This window comes from Lineus longissimus, chromosome 13 (genome assembly GCF_910592395.1).
Source record: "Lineus longissimus chromosome 13, tnLinLong1.2, whole genome shotgun sequence".
Taxonomy (NCBI): Eukaryota; Metazoa; Nemertea; class Pilidiophora; order Heteronemertea; family Lineidae; genus Lineus; species Lineus longissimus.
In genome coordinates this window covers 12042968-12060216 of record NC_088320.1, presented here as the reverse complement: position 1 = coordinate 12060216, position 17249 = coordinate 12042968, and the positions used below count along the sequence as shown (strand labels likewise).

The window sequence follows — 17249 nt, the reverse complement described above, 5'->3', positions numbered from 1 at the left end:
ACTATAATGGCTCCTAGTTTCTGCTTGCAAGAGTCAGTTCTTTTAAAGGTGCATGTAGGCTTCACCTGTGAACTTCAGATTAGCATACCTGCACAATACACACTCTATACTTGTATGACAAACACTATACTGGAAATCATTTTATCTTCTAGACTTCAGAATTATTCCCAATTTCACCAATTTCAGCAACCGTACAGTATTCACGCAAGATTGTCCCAGGAATAAATCATTCCCAAATAAAGACATGCTGACAAAATGAACATAATCTGAAGTCCTTCAAAACAAAACTCAAACCAGCATCTAAAATGTCATCTAAACGTCACCAGAAACACTTTAGAAATCAACCACAATGGGGAGAGGTTACCAGTACTTCACCCATATGCATATTTCACTATTTTTCTCGATGCACGCCCAAAGTTTCGAACATTACCTCTTGTGGTGCGGTTTTATCGTCGCAAAGTTTCATTAAATATTGTCACAAACATTCACCACGTATCCTGACTAGATTTCGTGTATGAATCAGCCTCGAACTGGATACACCCATTGTCCTAGGGACGGATTCCATAACGGCTCTGGTGGTCTGAACATTTGCCACCACAGGACAGGTTGTTGTACTGGAACTCCTTGAAGATTCATGAGAACTGTTTTCTGATGTGAAACTCCATGCCCAGTGACTGAACCTGCCACACTAACTGGTACCGTAGAGACAGACGGTTTTCTTAGTTCATCATACGTTAGTCTCTGCGGTTTTCTCACATTCCTATTTCTGGTAGCTCTAGGCTGAAATTCTTGAGCCTCCGGGCTTAGGCTCCCCAGACTGGACTCAGTGCTAGATCGATTCTGTTCAACTCCAGGACTAGACTCAATACTGGATCGATTCTGTTCAAACACTCCAGGACTGGAACCAGCGCTAGACGGCTGTCTACTACTGTTAGGAAATGACCGATTTTCCTCAGAAAATGACCGATTGATATCCTCAGTAACAAGCTGATTTTCCTGTTAATGTTCAAATGTACCGTTCTGCGAACCATTTTCAGAGTCAATTTCAATTTCTCTAGTGACAGACACCTTATCTCTACCCCTCCCTGCTTTCAAAAGGTAGGGTGCAGCCAAATCACATAGTTCATCAAATTCATCATCACTGTCTGATTCAGGATCGGCACAAGTTGACTTTGGAGGAACAGATTTCGACACAGTTTTCGATTGTTTAGTTTTACACAGTTTGCTAGTGTCCGCGAGATCTGTGTCCAGGTTTAGCTCTGGACAAGGCATGAGCATATTCCTGTGAAGTACACGTTCCTTGCCTGAAACATTCTCCGGCTTCACACCGTAGACTGGACTGTTGTCTGGATCGCCTTTCCTGGATGTGACTATGTGAATCTTATCCTCCCAGTAAGATCGTAGTTTACCGGGTCCACCCCTCTGGCTGAGATTCCTGACCAGCACTCTGTCAGAAATTCCGAGAGGTTTACCATGTACGCGCTTATCATAGCGAGCTTTGCTCTTTTTTCCTGCAGTCTCTGATTTGTCCTTGGCTGTGTCATGTGCATCCTGCATAGCTTTTGCCAGTTTTCGACATATTTCTGATACGATGCTTTGCTGGAGTCTTCAACTAGCCCAAAAAGAGTGTATATTGGGAGTCTAGGAGACCGTCCGAACAATAGAAAGTATGGAGAATACGAGGTAGATTCATGCTTTGTACAATTATAAGCGAGCAACACTTTGTCCAAATGATCACTCCAAGCACTTTTCTGTCTCTCATTGAGCAATCTCAACATTCCCAAAAGAGTCCTATTCATTCTTTCAACCTGACCATCCCCTTGCGGGTGATAGGGAGTAGTCCTGGTTGCTGACATGCCAGAAAGTTGCTGTAGATGAGAGAAAAGTGAATTTTCGAACTCACCACCTTGGTCATGGTGAATTCTCCGAGGAAAACCATATCTGAATACAAAGTTATTGAACAGTTTCTCGGCTGCAGTTTTAGCTTTCTTGTTTCGAGTAGGGTAACCAACTGCAAATCTACTGAAATGATCCACGAGCAAAAGGACATACTCATAACCACCTTTGCTCCGTTCAAGATGGAGAAAGTCTAAAGATATCAAGTCAAAAGGAGCAGACGATTTGAAAATTCACTAGTGGTGCCCTCGGTGGCAACTGAGGTCGCTTGTTCACCAGACAACTACACTTTTTAGCGATGAAGTGTTCAATGTCTGATTGCATATTAGGTCAATAAAATCTGTCCCTAGCCGAATTCACAACTCGATCGGCTCCTAAATGACCCATTTCCTTGTGCATATGTAAACTAGAGAATGAAACTTTTCCGGCAATACCAACTGTTTACATCCACTTACGCCACAGAATACCGTGATTGTCTACCTCAAGTTTATTCCAACTCCTGAGTAAAACCTGAACCCTGCGACTTTCCTGACGGCGAACTTTGGAAGTTGGCAATTTCCCGACTTTCATGAGATTCAGTACCCGACCGACGACTAAATCCTTCTCCTGACTTGTCCTAATGTCATCACGAGACATTGCAGAGATTGACTGTGAGTGCTCAGCTAAAAGAACTGGGTTAATTGCAGCTACAGTTGCCCAATCTGATCCCAGCTTCTTACTGGTCTGCATAGCTTCCAGTGTAGCGGACACATCCTTCTGATGTACAGTTTCTGTACATTGTTTCATGTACTTAGACATGTCCATAGGCAAACGAGACAGGGTATCAGCATCGATATTGAGCTTGCCTGGGCGATATTTCAATGCCAATGGAAACTGAGAGAGTTCAGCTATCCACCCGTGGCCAGTCGCATTCGGCTTAGCGGTAGTGAATATATAGGTGACCTTCAAAAACCCGGAGAATATATGATGCACCTTTGCTAGAAGTACCTACCATATTTTTTTCAAAATTTCCCGACTACTATTAAGGGAGATATTGCATATTTTCACTTTTAACGTTTGGCCCCCTGGTGGCCAAACCATGAAACGAATCGGACCGAAACTTGGTCTCCAAGGTGTCATTACATAAGGGTACATGTGTACCAAGTTTCAACTCAATAGCTTTAACAGTTACGAAACGTGCCCTGCTAACGGACGACGGACGACGACGGACGACGACGACGACGACGACGACGACGACGACGACGACGGACGACGGACGCCACGGTATGGGATAAGCTCACCTCTGCTAAGAGGTGAGCTAATGAAGAATGCCTGAATGGTTCTTATTCGATTTTGATTTTCTTTTCTAGCCTTATACTTTAAAGTAATATCATTGTGGGCTCAGGGAAAACCATGAGTATTGGTCCTCACTGTTTTTCATGATTGTATAGGCCTATAGGCCTACTGTAGATGGCATCAAGTCAAGACTCTTGTCTAATTCTAGACGCGACCATCAAAGAATGGGTCAGTTACGTGACTCATTGAACTCCATATCTACATATTCAGTCTGGCTGTGGTTTGCACTTCTTTGGGCTCTGACGATTTCATTCATAATTTTCCTGCCGATGAATTTTGCTTTGTTCCTCTTGCATGTCTTGTCTTCCTCGGGACAGTCTAGTAGTGCTTCCAGTTCCATACCATTCCCGGTATCCTGATCCGCACATTCTGCCTCTTTCTCAGCAGCTTGAGCTTGAGCTTCACGGTCAGCCATTTCGTCGTCATCGTTTGCTGCTTGGCATGCTGGGCCAGCCCCAAGGTCCTGCTCCTCTGCAGGCCTACACGTAGGTCTACTGGTCATGGTCATGCTGCTGCCAGTGGTACTGTCATCGGTCAGCTGAGTACGACGATACCCATTCATGAGTGACCGAACTTCCAGCAATTCAAAAGAATTCTGGTTCAAAATGAATATTTCATCAAAAATCACTTGCAGTTTCTCTACATGCTCGGCATACTGAAGCAAAAAACTTGAACGCTTCGACCCTAATAGTGACGGAGCATGTCCACCATTCTGGACTTTGAGAAATATGGAATAAGGGGAGACAGGTCCTGCATCATAATGTATTCCAAATTTGTTCAAGTCACCCTCCTTCCACTACTTCCATCTTTCAGTGTTTTTATATTCATCGGCGAGCCTTTCATTGGTGGGGTGCTCACGTTGCTCTCCTGCGATTCTGGCTGGTCAGCGTTGTATGTCTTAGGCATATAATCTGCAGACAGTCCGGACATCATGGACATATTATTCAGAATATCAGCCATTGTTCAGTTGCTGAACGAATAAAACGCGCAGTTGTTGTGTCGTTTTTCTTTCCAGTAAACCTAGCATGGACCAATTCCACTCCGGCCGTGGCTTTCCCAACTAAGGCATTGGAACATTGTCTCCGGGTACAACTCGGATCGGCTTGCGACCAATTATATATTTATGGACCACGTGCGAGAGGGAGGGGGACTGCTCTATGTCACTTTCCCACCCACAATGATTTGCTCACATGCGCTTTACATCATTGACAAATATGCCCGGGTGAAAAGCACAGCCTTGAGTTGTCTCCTAAAATGAGAAGAGATTTCACCTCACGTACCTCGAAGGACAGAGCATTCCACAAACTGGATGCTCCGACGGTGAAAGTCACAGGTGTCCAGCCAGAAACTGGGCGTTTACAGGAGACCATGGCACCCTCTCAGACACCGACCGGTCATTGTGTATAGCATGAGCTAAGACGGGGGCATTGTCACAACCTATCAGTCGTCCTTATGTTTAGCGTGACCTAAGACGTGGACATAGTAACATAAGTACAACTTATCGTTAATTGTGTATAGCATGAGCTAAGATGGGGACATAGTCACAACATCGGTCATTGTGTATAATGTAAGCTAAGAGGGGGACATAGTAACAACCTATCGGTCCTTATGTTTAGTGCAACCTTAAATGGAGACATAGTCACAACCTATCGGTTATTATGTTTAGTGCAACCTAAAATTGGGACATAGTAACAACCTATCGGTCCTTATGTTTAGTGCAACCTAAAATGGGGACATGGTCACAACCTATCGGTCCTTATGTTTAGTGCAACCTAAGATGGGTACATAGTCACAACCTATCGGTCATTATGTTTAGTGCAACCTAAGACGGGGACACAGTAACAACCTATCGGTCCTTATGTTTAGTGCAATCTAAAATGGGGACATAGTCACAACCTATCGGTCATTATGTTTAGTGCAACCTAAGATGGGGACATAGTCACAACATATCGGTCATTGTTTATAATGTAAGCTAAGATTGGGACATAGTAACAACCTATCGGTCCTTATGTTTAGTGCAACCTAAAATGGGGACATGGTCACAACCTATCGGTCCTTATGTTTAGTGCAACCTAAGATGGGGACATAGTCACAACTTATCGGTCATTATGTTTAGTGCAACCTAAGACGGGGACACAGTAACAACCTATCGGTCCTTATGTTTAGTGCAATCTAAAATGGGGACATAGTCACAACCTATCGGTCCTTATGTTTAGTGCAACCTAAGATGGGGACACAGTATCAACTTATCGGTCCTCATGTTTAGTGCAAGCTAAGACGGGGACATAGTAACAACCTATCGGTCCTTATGTTTAGTGCAACCTAAGACGGGGACACAGTTACAACCTAACGGTCCTTATGTTTAGTGCAACCTAAGATGGGGACATAGTAACAACATCGGTCCTTATGTTTAGTGCAACCTAAGATGCGGACATAGTAACAACATATCGGCCCTTATGTTTAGTGCAGCCAAAAATGGGGACATAATCAGTCATTATGTATAGCGTAAGCTAAGACAGGGACGCACATGTAGTAACAGCCCATCGGTCCTTATGTAAAACACAAGCAAAACATAAGCTAAGACAGGGACATTGTAACAACCTATCGGTGTTTATGTAAGTGTTTTCCCTTTGATTGGGACAGAATCACAACTGCTATCGGCGAATGTGCCCACCTGTCCTGTCGATTACCATCTCAATGAACTTATTACCATCGAAGATAGAAATTAAACAACAGGCTATCGGTCATTTTCTTATGTCCTCTTGGAACATGGAATGAAATAGAAACCAGCAGTGTTTCATCCTCATGCAAGTGTATTCCTGACAGCTGGGAAAGGAATCGCAACACATGCTGGCCGGTACTGATGGCGACTGTTCCAGCAGTGTTCACAAGATCATGTCAAGCTACCGTGGCTGCCGATCCATAGGTAATGTCTTCTAAGACTACATAACAACTTATTACTCGATGTCGCATCATTTCAGCAAGATATTAAATCACATCATAATCACAGCCAACCATTCAGTATCACTTCAGTGAATTATATCAGGAAACTGACGGACTATTTTGAGTCCTAAAAGATTACTCGGCAGGGTCAAAAAAACATAATCATCAGTATAGGCCTAGTAATTGTTTTTATCAGATTGTGTGCTGATGAATACCTTTATTGTTGGCGGACATTCATAAACATGGACAAGTTGCAGCCTGACTTTGTTAATCGTCATTATATACAATGTCCACACAAAATGACTCTGTCATGTGGTTGTCATGAGGTTAAGCATTCTCCAAACAGAAATGTTATTCACGTCTCTCTGCCTGTGCTGAGATTAGGTCACAGCCATAGTTCTGTATAGTATTTCGGGTGGAAATACAAAACACAATGTTGTATTGGGCACAGCTGTGCCAACTTTATGTTTTAATACTCCATTCTAACGATGTCTCAGAATTTGGTTTCGCTGAGGCCAGTTCCGAAAACATGCTGATATCACAGGGACACTAGAGGTAAAACTTCCAATGAGAGGTACGCGGGAAGCGCGGTGGTACAGTGAAAGAGGGTCCGATTTGTGATCGGAAGGTCCTGGGTTCGAGATGAGGAAATCACAACCAGGCCGAATTGGGCATGGCACCCCACCGTCTTGCCACCACAGTGAGAGAGATAAGACAGTCACAACCAAACCGAAAGACGGCGAGGAGAGAGATGAGGAAATCACAACCAGACTAAATCGGGCCAGGTACCTCCACAAGCGAGACAAGACAGTCTTCACCCCCTTGTGCCCCATATCTACCATTACTTGCGTGGAATTGGATACAACACAAAGAAATACCTTGGACAAAATCCGAACCTTTCCATCATCTCTTCTATCCGCTCACTGCACTGTTGAGATGCCAAAACCTGGCCATAGGGACAACTCAACCTGACAATTTGTACCTGGCAGGTACAACCTCGTCATGTACCCAATGATGGGGGGGGGGGGGACAATACCCAAAGGTTTAACTGCCATGGGAATATATAGCGTGTGATCAGAAAGTAACAAGCTACTCACAAAAATATTCGAAGAAGATATAGATAGCGGTCCATAATAAATCTCACAAGAACGTTCCTTTTTGACCGTCTGCGACATGTCTCGTTCAATACTAAAGTGCTTTACACCCCACGTGACTTCATCGACGAGTGTGCGAAATCCTTTTGTTCGGCCTCATTCAGCCTTTTGTCGCCTCCTTGGTCGGTCGACTGGCTTCCCCTCCTGTCCATTTTGCTTTTCTCCGATTTTCGACCACAGTATTTTGTGTCTTTCCTCTCAGGCTTGCCTGAATCTCACACGGCTCTTTATCTATCTTTCTTCGGGTCACCCTAGGGAGCTTCTTCGCTCGGCTAGGGGGGACGGCATCGTAGCAGACCATTGGGGGGCGTGCTCGAGCCAGAGATATGAGATATATAAATAACTGTCGCCTTGGGAGTCTTGCGTAGGCTCGCCAGTGAGCACAGTAGAGATGAATCGGGCGTTGCAGTTCCTCTCTGAACGCGCCGATAGGCGACTATATAGGGGAAGTCACGCTCGACTATTTTTTAGTCTGATTCGAACTCTAAAATTTTCTACAATTTTACATCGCCAAAGCCAGACAGTGCACACATATATATTGGGCAAGCTTACGTCAGAGTCACCCTACGAGCTGTCAGTTCGCCCTTGCGTAATTTTAGAATTTTCGGGCGATTCCAAGCCATGCGGGCAAGAGCAAAATTTCTAAGCCGGCATTTGTGTCCCTTGTTTCGTAAGTACAAAGCCTAGAGTTCCTAAACCCATGTCAGATAACAAGGATTAGCGCCCTTGTTTAGCTCTTGACTTCCACCCGGGGTAACTTCCCTAGTGATCTTTTTCACGTGGGTGGGGGGTTGAGAGCTTTCTGTCCTTCCTAAATGTAATCTCTATTTGTTTTGCAGAATCAACGCTTTAGAGCGTATAACGTGCCAACATGGGAACTAAAATGCCATTTGATCCGGTGTCAGCTTCGCGCTCTGCAAGGTTCTCGCCAAGCTGGGTAAACCTCAAGGGACAGAAAGCCCAACTCCCCGCCCAATTTTGCCCAAAATTTGAGGACGTTTTTTCCCGGCGGCTAAGCTTTGATGTAAATAGTATTGCGCTAAGAGACCCAGATAATTTCGTTGCCGGCCAGTTGCACGAGCATGCCAGTTCTTTGGATGAAATTCTTCCCCCTGACGACCCTATGTCGCAACAGTACAGCCAACTGGCTACATAATGGAGTGGACATATAGAGCCATTTTTTAAGCATTTCAAGGGAAATTTTAAAGGGCAAGCATTTGACTCTCAGCGCCCGCCTTCTGACTCGTTCCAAAATTCGCCCTCCTGTGCTAAATTTGCAAGCTTTATTGCATCAGAGTTGGAACAAAGAATAAAGCCATCTTTAGAGAATGCGGTAGAGGTACTTCCTATTGTGACATCCTAGGCGCGGGAAACCCGGCGGCATCTCCGCTCGTTAAATCGTACATAAAACATATAGCAGGGGAGCAAGCAAGAGCTCAGGTTGTTCCCACTCAGGCCAAGCCCATGTTTCTCTCAAAAATTATCAAAATTGCCGCCTATATTGATGATCAAATAACTCGTAGTAACCTGTCGCCAAGGCAACGTTTCGCTCTACATAGAGATCAAGCTTATTTCAAACTTCAATTCTTTGCGGGAGATCGTGCCAGTGATTTAGGCAGAGTCGCAAGCCAACTTAGACAACTCGGGTGTGGCGATATCGCACTCCTTCACAAAAGCGATTAGGGGGGGCTACCGGCGTTTGCAACACTTGTCGGGGATGCCCAGGTTCTAAGGGAATAACGACCACCCAGTTCTATGTAAAACTTCAACTGATTTATTACTAGACTCGAGTCAGAATGAACATGTGATATAGTTACATAATTCAGAAATACATGTTTCTAAAAGACATTCAATAACTCCAATAGACCAGCTATTGGCGGCGACTATAATCTGTTCCCAACATTACTCCCGGGCGGGAAGTGACTGGAACATAAACTAATAATTGGGTGAAACGCACATCAAAATACAATGATGTTATGAAATGGCAAACTATTTTTTTGATTTTCTCAAACATACAAACATTGAATAAATCGAATTGAGTGACTAGATTCAAACGCAACCAAATGTGAAAGAATGATTAAAACCATCGAAGTATGTAGCAAAGATGAAATGCGTAAACAACAGATAAAATGAATCAAAATATTGACACTAGAAACAGTTGACCGTTTAAGATTATGTCATGTCATCAAAACACTCAGGTCAGTATTCAAAATGTTCAGCTCAATAAAGGCATGAAATCCATTTACGGATCGGACATAAGTGCAATGCGTCGGCGCGCTTCAATGGCGGCTTGTCTAACAGGCCTGTGCTCAGCTGCACACTCGGAATTGTCTGACAAAGGAACACGCGAGTTATGTTCAATAGGCCTCGATATTGTCTCGCCATTGTTGGTTTCCAAAGGATACAATTTGGTTATCGGGCGGTTTGTCTGACCACGGCTTGTTTTGATGTCTACAGAACGCACTAAACCATCATTACCGCGATTCAATCTCAACACACGCGCAAGTTGCAACTTTACACGTGGTACGCAGTCTTCATGAATGAGCACTATGTCCCCAACTTGAATCTGATTTTGCGTAATGCCCTTACCACAATTGCGATCTCTTTCACGTAAAGCCGCTAGGTACGCTTGTGACCACCGGTTCCAAAACTGTGCTTGCACACTGGCCATCAACACAGCGCGTCGTTGCAATTCTGACTGACTGCCAAACGTTGGGTCACGCAACTCATCAGTATCGTACAACTCATGAGGAACAGTAGACAGTGGTCTACCATGTAAAAAATGCGATGGCGTAAGCGGTTGTAAATCATCAGTATCTGAGGACAGGTATGTGATCGGTCGGTCATTGAGTATGGCCTCAATCTCGGTGAGGACAGTCTGTAACTCATCAAGCGTTAAGAAACGGCGGCCCAGCACCTTTTTCAAGGCTGTCTTTGTCAACCCAATCAACCGTTCCCAAAAACCACCGTACCAAGGTGCCCGTTTCGGTATGAACAACCATTCAACACGGCGGTTAGCTAAATAGGTTTTAACTGATTCAGATTCAAACAACTGCTTGAGTTCTGCAGCTGCAGAGAGATAGGTTGACGCATTGTCAGAAATCATTTTGCTCGGAAGTGTTCGTTTCGTATGAATAAAGCACCACTGAAATCTACACCAGTCACAGTAAATGGGGTGCCTTAAGTAGTCTCGACGCTTGTAATGGTGGTGGAATAGGTGACCTATATGGTTTCCCCATAACCCTCTTGCAAGTGACACACTGCCGTAACAACGATTTTACGCGCTGTCTAATGTTGGTAATCCAGAAACGCTGGCGAATACGCGTGATAGTAGATTGTAATCCTGAATAAAGAACGTTCGTATGTGCATTCCAAATGATAAGTTCCGCGAATCGATGTCTAGATGGAATCAGAATCGGAAATTTCGTTCCGTAGTCAATAGGCGCGTTATGCAATCGTCCGCCTGCGCGTAATATTCCATCGTTGTCAAGAAATAACCGAAGTTGTTTCACGAGTGGACCTGCTGTCCTACGTTTTGACATTAACGTCTTGATCTCATCTCCGTAGCTCTGACGTTGAACATGTTTAATCCACATTGTTTCTGCGTCTTGAATTTCACCTGCCGTGAGCGGTCCAACGTTTTGTAGTTGGGGATTTTTTTTCGCATTTGCAACAAATCTGAGTACGAGAGCACTGATGCGCAACAGTTTCGTATACGAACTGTAACGTTCGGGGTCGATTACGTTGGTGATGCGCATGTCTACATCAGGTTCACCGACTGCGTTGGTTACAATGACGACCGGATCATGATCAGCGTTGTCAGTATCCATTGTATGCGATTTACCATCGAATAGCTCGCATTGTGGCCACTCAGAAGTTCTAAGCCAGTGTGGACCGTTCCACCAGAGTATGGCGTTTTGAAGATCTGATGCATTCATTCCCCGAGTAAGAATATCGACAGGGTTATCCTTTGTGGGACAGTATTTGAATCTGGTTATGACTTGGCAAGCACGTATTTCTCTTACACGGTTCTCAACGAATAAAGGCAGCTTTTTCTCACTGTGTATCCAGTGTAGAACTATCTGACTGTCCGACCAAAGGAATGCATGTTCAATGTTGATCAGTTGTTTGAGGTCTCTGTGAAGATAGTTCAGTAAACGTGATCCGATTAAAGCGGCCATTAGCTCTAATCTAGGCAGCGAGATGGGTTTGATCGGCGCAACCCGAGTTTTTGCCATCACAAGTGAAGTGCATCCGCCACATTTCAAATATGCAACAGCCCCGTAGGCCTTTGGGCTCGCGTCTGCAAATACATGAAGCTCATACAAATCGTTGCTAGTGTTTTGACAATCGAAGTATTTGCGATCAATGGCACATGATTGTGTCACGGTTGACAGCTCCTGACTCAACCTTCTCCAAGTATGGTTAAGCTCGTCCGGCAGCGGTTCGTCCCAATCTAACTTGTGTGTCCATAGCTCTTGTATAAATATCTTAGCCATAACATGTACTGGAGACAGAAGTCCAGGTGGATCATAGATACTGCTTGTAACTTGAACAACTTCACGTTTTGTCACCAGATTGTCTATTGAAGGTTCAATTTTCCGCTTTGAATATCGCAGAATGTCCTGTTCAGTATCCCAGTCTAGTCCAAGCACATTAGCAATTCGATCTGGGTTGTAAACGTTGTCTGCTTCAGCCAATTTCCGAAGTTCAGGGCAATTGGACGACCATGCTCGGAGATTGAATCCACCAGATTTCATTACCTTTCTGGATTCCTGGTAGTATTTCACAGTGTCATGTGTGCTTTCAGCTCCACTCGCTACATTGTCAACATAGATATTGTCCTTCATATCGGCTGCAACTGGGGATTCGTGTTTGTCTAAGTGTGACCTGACAGTGGCGTTTAGAATAAAAGGTGAGCACACTGCTCCGAAAAGCACCACTTTAAACTGGTACACCTTGAAGGCACTGTTTGGGTCGTTACTATCCGTCAACCACAGAAATTTTGTAAACTTCCGATCCTCTGCGTCAAGCCCAACGTTCAGAAACGCCTTTTCAATGTCAGTTGCTAGAGCGTAGTGATGTAGGCGAAATCTAACAAGGATTGCAGCAAGATCGTTCTGAAGTGGCGGTCCAGTCTCTAAACAGTCATTAAGGCTGGCTCCTTCACCAACTTTACAGCTACAGTCGTATACTATTCTTATTGGAGTTGTAGCTGAATCTTTCTTGACTGGCCTATGTGGGAGATAGTGACCACAGGCTACATCATCTATGGGAACTTCTTCAATGAAGTCACGTCTGGTTTGATCCTGGATAATGTCATTGTACATCTTGCGTAAGTCGGGTGATAGCTTTCGAATCATATTTCGTGTACGTCGCACGCACACGTCATAATTCGTTGGCAAGGGTGGATATTCTGCTTTCCACGGAAGTCTTGCAATGTAGCCGTTGTCCTCAAACCGTAAATGCGTTTCACAGTATGACTCAAAATCCATTGACTTGCATAGGTCAGATGGGTCATCTTTGATACCTATCGTTTCTAAATCCCAATATTCCTGAAGTTTGGTTTTCTCATCGAGAATATTAGTAGCTATGTGTAGTATCGTAGTGTTCGATTCATGAGATTCCTTGTATATCGGGCCAGAGAGTAAGTAACCGAGCTTGGACTGCACTGCAGTGGGTCCAGGGCCTCGTATTACGTGATCCATCACGAAATCCCAATAGAAATCGGCCCCGATGAGAACCGATATCTCGAACGAATCCACATTGGAAACTGGATGAGCGAAAGGTAATTCCCGTAGGTGAGGTAAATCCAAGAGTGAAGCATTAACGAAGTTTTTGATGGGAGCGGAAATTTTTGGAACTACAAGTGCTGAAATATCCATCTTTCCACCGGTGATCGTATGCACTGCGAATGACACCTTATCGTAGGATTTGACATGAGAAGGTTTGCCACCGAATGCAGCAAGTTGAATTTTCTGCGATCCCTCCGTCGTGATATCCAACTTTCGTGCGAAATCCTTCGTTATAAACGATCGTGTTGCGCCTTCGTCGAAAAGTATCGTCGCTGTATAAGTATTTGATCCAGAAGAGATTTCAGCAATGGCTGTTTTCAGTAAAACTGTTCCCGACTTCGACAAACCGCCAACATTGACGTCACCTGCTGACACCGACTTAGCGTGAACTTGCGTCGTATTTCGACAGGCTTTAACTTCGTTATCCGTACACGTAGTTGATTGCGTCATTAATGTTTCGGATCCCGTATTGGTTGACCTACAGAGGGACGTGTGATGTTTCCGACTACAGTGGCGACATGTTCGTTTCGACTTACAGTCCTTTATTTTGTGATTGCCAAGGCAGTTAAAGCAAAGACGATCTCGATTTACGATTTGTTGACGTTTGTCATGATCTATTACTGTCTTGCAATTCACCGAATAATGTGAAGCGTCCTTACAGAATGCGCATGTCTTATGAAACGGTTTAGTATCCGTATGGAAAGCTGCAGTTGAAGACGAGATAGCACTGGGAGTTGTGTAACTGGTCACATTTCCTTCTTCAATAGCTTCGATTTCTTTCAAAAGATTCTTTCGTAAGTCTTTCAACTTCCAATCACTACTACCGTGGGTTCTTGCCAATTGTTGTCGAATAGATCCTGGAAGCTTCTCAAGGACGATAGGTACTAACAGGTCACCGTAGGTATTCTCTGACTTTCCCAGGGTATCTAATCCACGAATAAGAATTTCAAGAGTGTCATAGAAGTGACGTAATCCAGTGAATTCACCACTTGGCTTAGGGAGGTCCCATAAAGCTTTCATGTATGCACTAGAAAGTTTATGCGGTTGTCCGTAACGGTTTCGTAATAGTTCCAGGGCGTGTGCATAGTTTGCATTAGTTAATGCTAGTCCTTGAATAACACGAGATGCTTCTCCTGTAAGCTGAGCATTTAGGTACTGGAATTTATGGAAACCGTCTAAGTCTGGGTAACTATGCACCGATGCTGCGAAACTGTCATAAAAGCTCTGCCACTTGAGTAAATCCCCATCGAATGACGCCAGGCTTAGTTTAGGAAGTCGGACGGTCTTCGCCTTCGGTGGTACAACTGCGGGAGTGGGCGTTGGCTTTTTTTTGTGTGTTTGTCTCTCAATATGTCTTTTGAGTTTCAGGAGGTATTCCTCAACTTCAGCGTTATGGTCGTCAGCCTCTACGATTACCTCTGCTACGTCGTCGTCCTTAGTAATTTCAAGCAGCTCAGCATCTAACTTCTTAACTTGCTCGAATGCCTTAGTTATATGTTGTTCGACTGCTGTGAGTTGATCTAGATGGTCTTCTGTTAATTCTATACTGGTGATCGTTTCGGCTTTCGTGATGGACTTCGAGATTTGTCCGCGGTACGCGCCTCTTGACTTGCGAATTCTAGTGTGCGTTGCCATCTTCGAGAGAGAGTCCTGGACCTGGTCACGGCACCAAATGTCGGGGATGCCCAGGTTCTAAGGGAATAACGACCACCCAGTTCTATGTAAAACTTCAACTGATTTATTACTAGACTCGAGTCAGAATGAACATGTGATATAGTTACATAATTCAGAAATACATGTTTCTAAAAGACATTCAATAACTCCAATAGACCAGCTATTGGCGGCGACTATAATCTGTTCCCAACAACACTTTCACGGTTACACGCTGTTCCAATGTTGCTACCTGCCCGATTGCGGGTCTTGACCGTTATGTAAGCTGGGCTCGTTCATGGGCGGTGGATCTCTCGTTAGGTTATCTCTTTAGAGTGGTATCGGAAAATGGTACCGTCTTAAATAAACCCGTATCATACACTACTATGTATCATCGCCTGGTCCATTACCTACGTACCCTCGGCATATACCAGGGTGAGACCCCTCACAGCATAAGAGCGGGTTGCTCTATCACTCTAGCACTTTTATGATGCGCAGCAACCTCTACACCCTCGTGAAAGTAACGCCACCGACACGATCGCCACCGACACGATGAGGCACGTGGGTTGGTCGACAAGAAAATCTTATGCTTATTACACTAGGGAAGGCTCGTTGAAGCGAGCTATCGCCGTTGCCCGTAGTTTGGCTAGCTCCTCAAGTGCACCACTCAGGCTGGAAAGAGAGTTCAAGCAGTATGCATCCTTTAATGCCTTTCCGCCAGCGCTATATAATTTTCACGCAAATCTGATTCAGCACAAAATACGATTGTAAGCGCTCATTCAATTACATTAGTTCATTAATTCAATGATATGCATGCATACATGTTCACAACGAGGACTTCTATATCACGGTAATCGCAGGCCCCTAAACCAAAACTCTTCATCAAGTTCTAGCTTCTATCATCATTCTCACTAAAGTGATTTCGGTAATAATACGTTTTGCGTTTACATCATGTTAACTCCCGTTTCTGTAGCCGTATGTCACGTATATACATGTACTCTTGGTTCAAAGGAATAAAAGTATCTCTGTATAAGATATATCCGCCTTGTATAATTTTCTTTCACGCGTTGGAGAAGTTATAGGAGTTTTGGGAGTGGTGGGAGTGTTGGAATAGGAATGAGCGAGATTTTGCCTGGCGCATTCGAAATTGAAGGAATGTCGTGCTCAGTTCCTCCCAATACTCTATCACACCCCACGTGACTTCATCGACGAGTGTGCGAAATCCTTTTGTTCGGCCTCATTCAGCCTTTTGCCCCGAGAGGAGAGGAGAATGGCTGCTCCCCAGCTGTCCCGTTCGAGGAGGCAAGACCACAATTGATTTTTAAGCCTTTAAGCAGTTAAATTGTCAATGTTTGACCGCGACGCATCAAATACTGCGTGGGGTTGTGAATCTGAAATTTAGATTATGTTATTTCGGAGAGTCGGGCAAGTAAATGGTGAAAAATAAACTGGTAGTTGACCACGGAAATGTTTTGATAATCGACAAATTAGACAGACTTTGATATTTCCACTCTTTTCAGCCAACTGGCAGAAAAACTCAAAACACGCCTCCTATTACCCAATTAGCGAAATTCGAAATTAATTTTTTCATCAAATAATTTCTTTATATCGGTAGACTTGCCACAGCAAATATTTTTCAAAACCTCTCCAAATATGTACTTGAGAGTTAAAAACATGCACTCGTCTAATTGATAGGCCTAGTTCATACATTAGAAATAGCGTCGTTAGCTTTCTTGAGACGTTTGCTTTGCCCACCCACCCACCCCAGTTCTCCGTCCTTTCGCTTTTCTGCTTTTGCAGATGTCGTGCTCAGTTCCTCCCAATACTCTTCCTCATGAGCACACGATTGGATGGAGTCACGTGGGGTGCTATCACATCGCGGCTTCACATCCTGCTGTATAGGAGGGAAGATTGTAACAATATGACCAACTGGCCGGTCGTACAGAACTTCTCCATGTCTGGCCCTTCAGATACTTTTCGGAGTCATCCTGTACAACACTCCTTAAGCTGTGTCGACGTTCGAAGTCTCACGGAAAGCGATTCCAAATTTTTTTTGAACTTTTATTTCCATTTATCCCAAATCCATCTTTGAGGACAAAGTCACAACCAAATTGCAGGAATAAATTAACTTTCAACTCCTTGTCGTATCTGCAAAATCCTTAAAAAACTCATACAGCTTCAAGGTTTTAGGTGGAGACTTATGTACAAATTGCAGTTCGTGCAAGAGACATTTCCGTTTCAAACAAAGAAGATAAAACTAATGAACAAGGAACAAAATATGATATATCAAATGAATTCATTTTTATTTTTATTTATCAAAATATGATGATCATGTCGAGGTAACACAATGTATGTAATACACCCAACCAGGAAATAGTGCAGCTTCAGAGGCCAGTTCCAATAACCAAAAACATGCTGAGATCACAGGGACACTAGAGGTAAAACTTCCAATGAGAGGTACGCGGGAAGCGCAGTG

General features: G+C 44.0%; 1 protein-coding gene across 1 annotated transcript; it reads right to left on the bottom strand.

The window, feature by feature from the left end:
- Positions 1–4008: 4008 nt before the first annotated feature.
- LOC135497684 (uncharacterized) lies at positions 4009–14758 on the bottom strand. The gene is made up of 3 exons (XM_064787516.1): positions 10861–14758; positions 9918–10397; positions 4009–4142 (listed from the first exon to the last, which is right to left on the bottom strand). The coding sequence occupies exons 1-3, from the start codon at positions 14756–14758 to the stop codon at positions 4009–4011; spliced, it is 4512 nt and encodes a 1503-aa protein (XP_064643586.1).
- Between the last annotated feature and the right edge of the window lie 2491 nt (positions 14759–17249).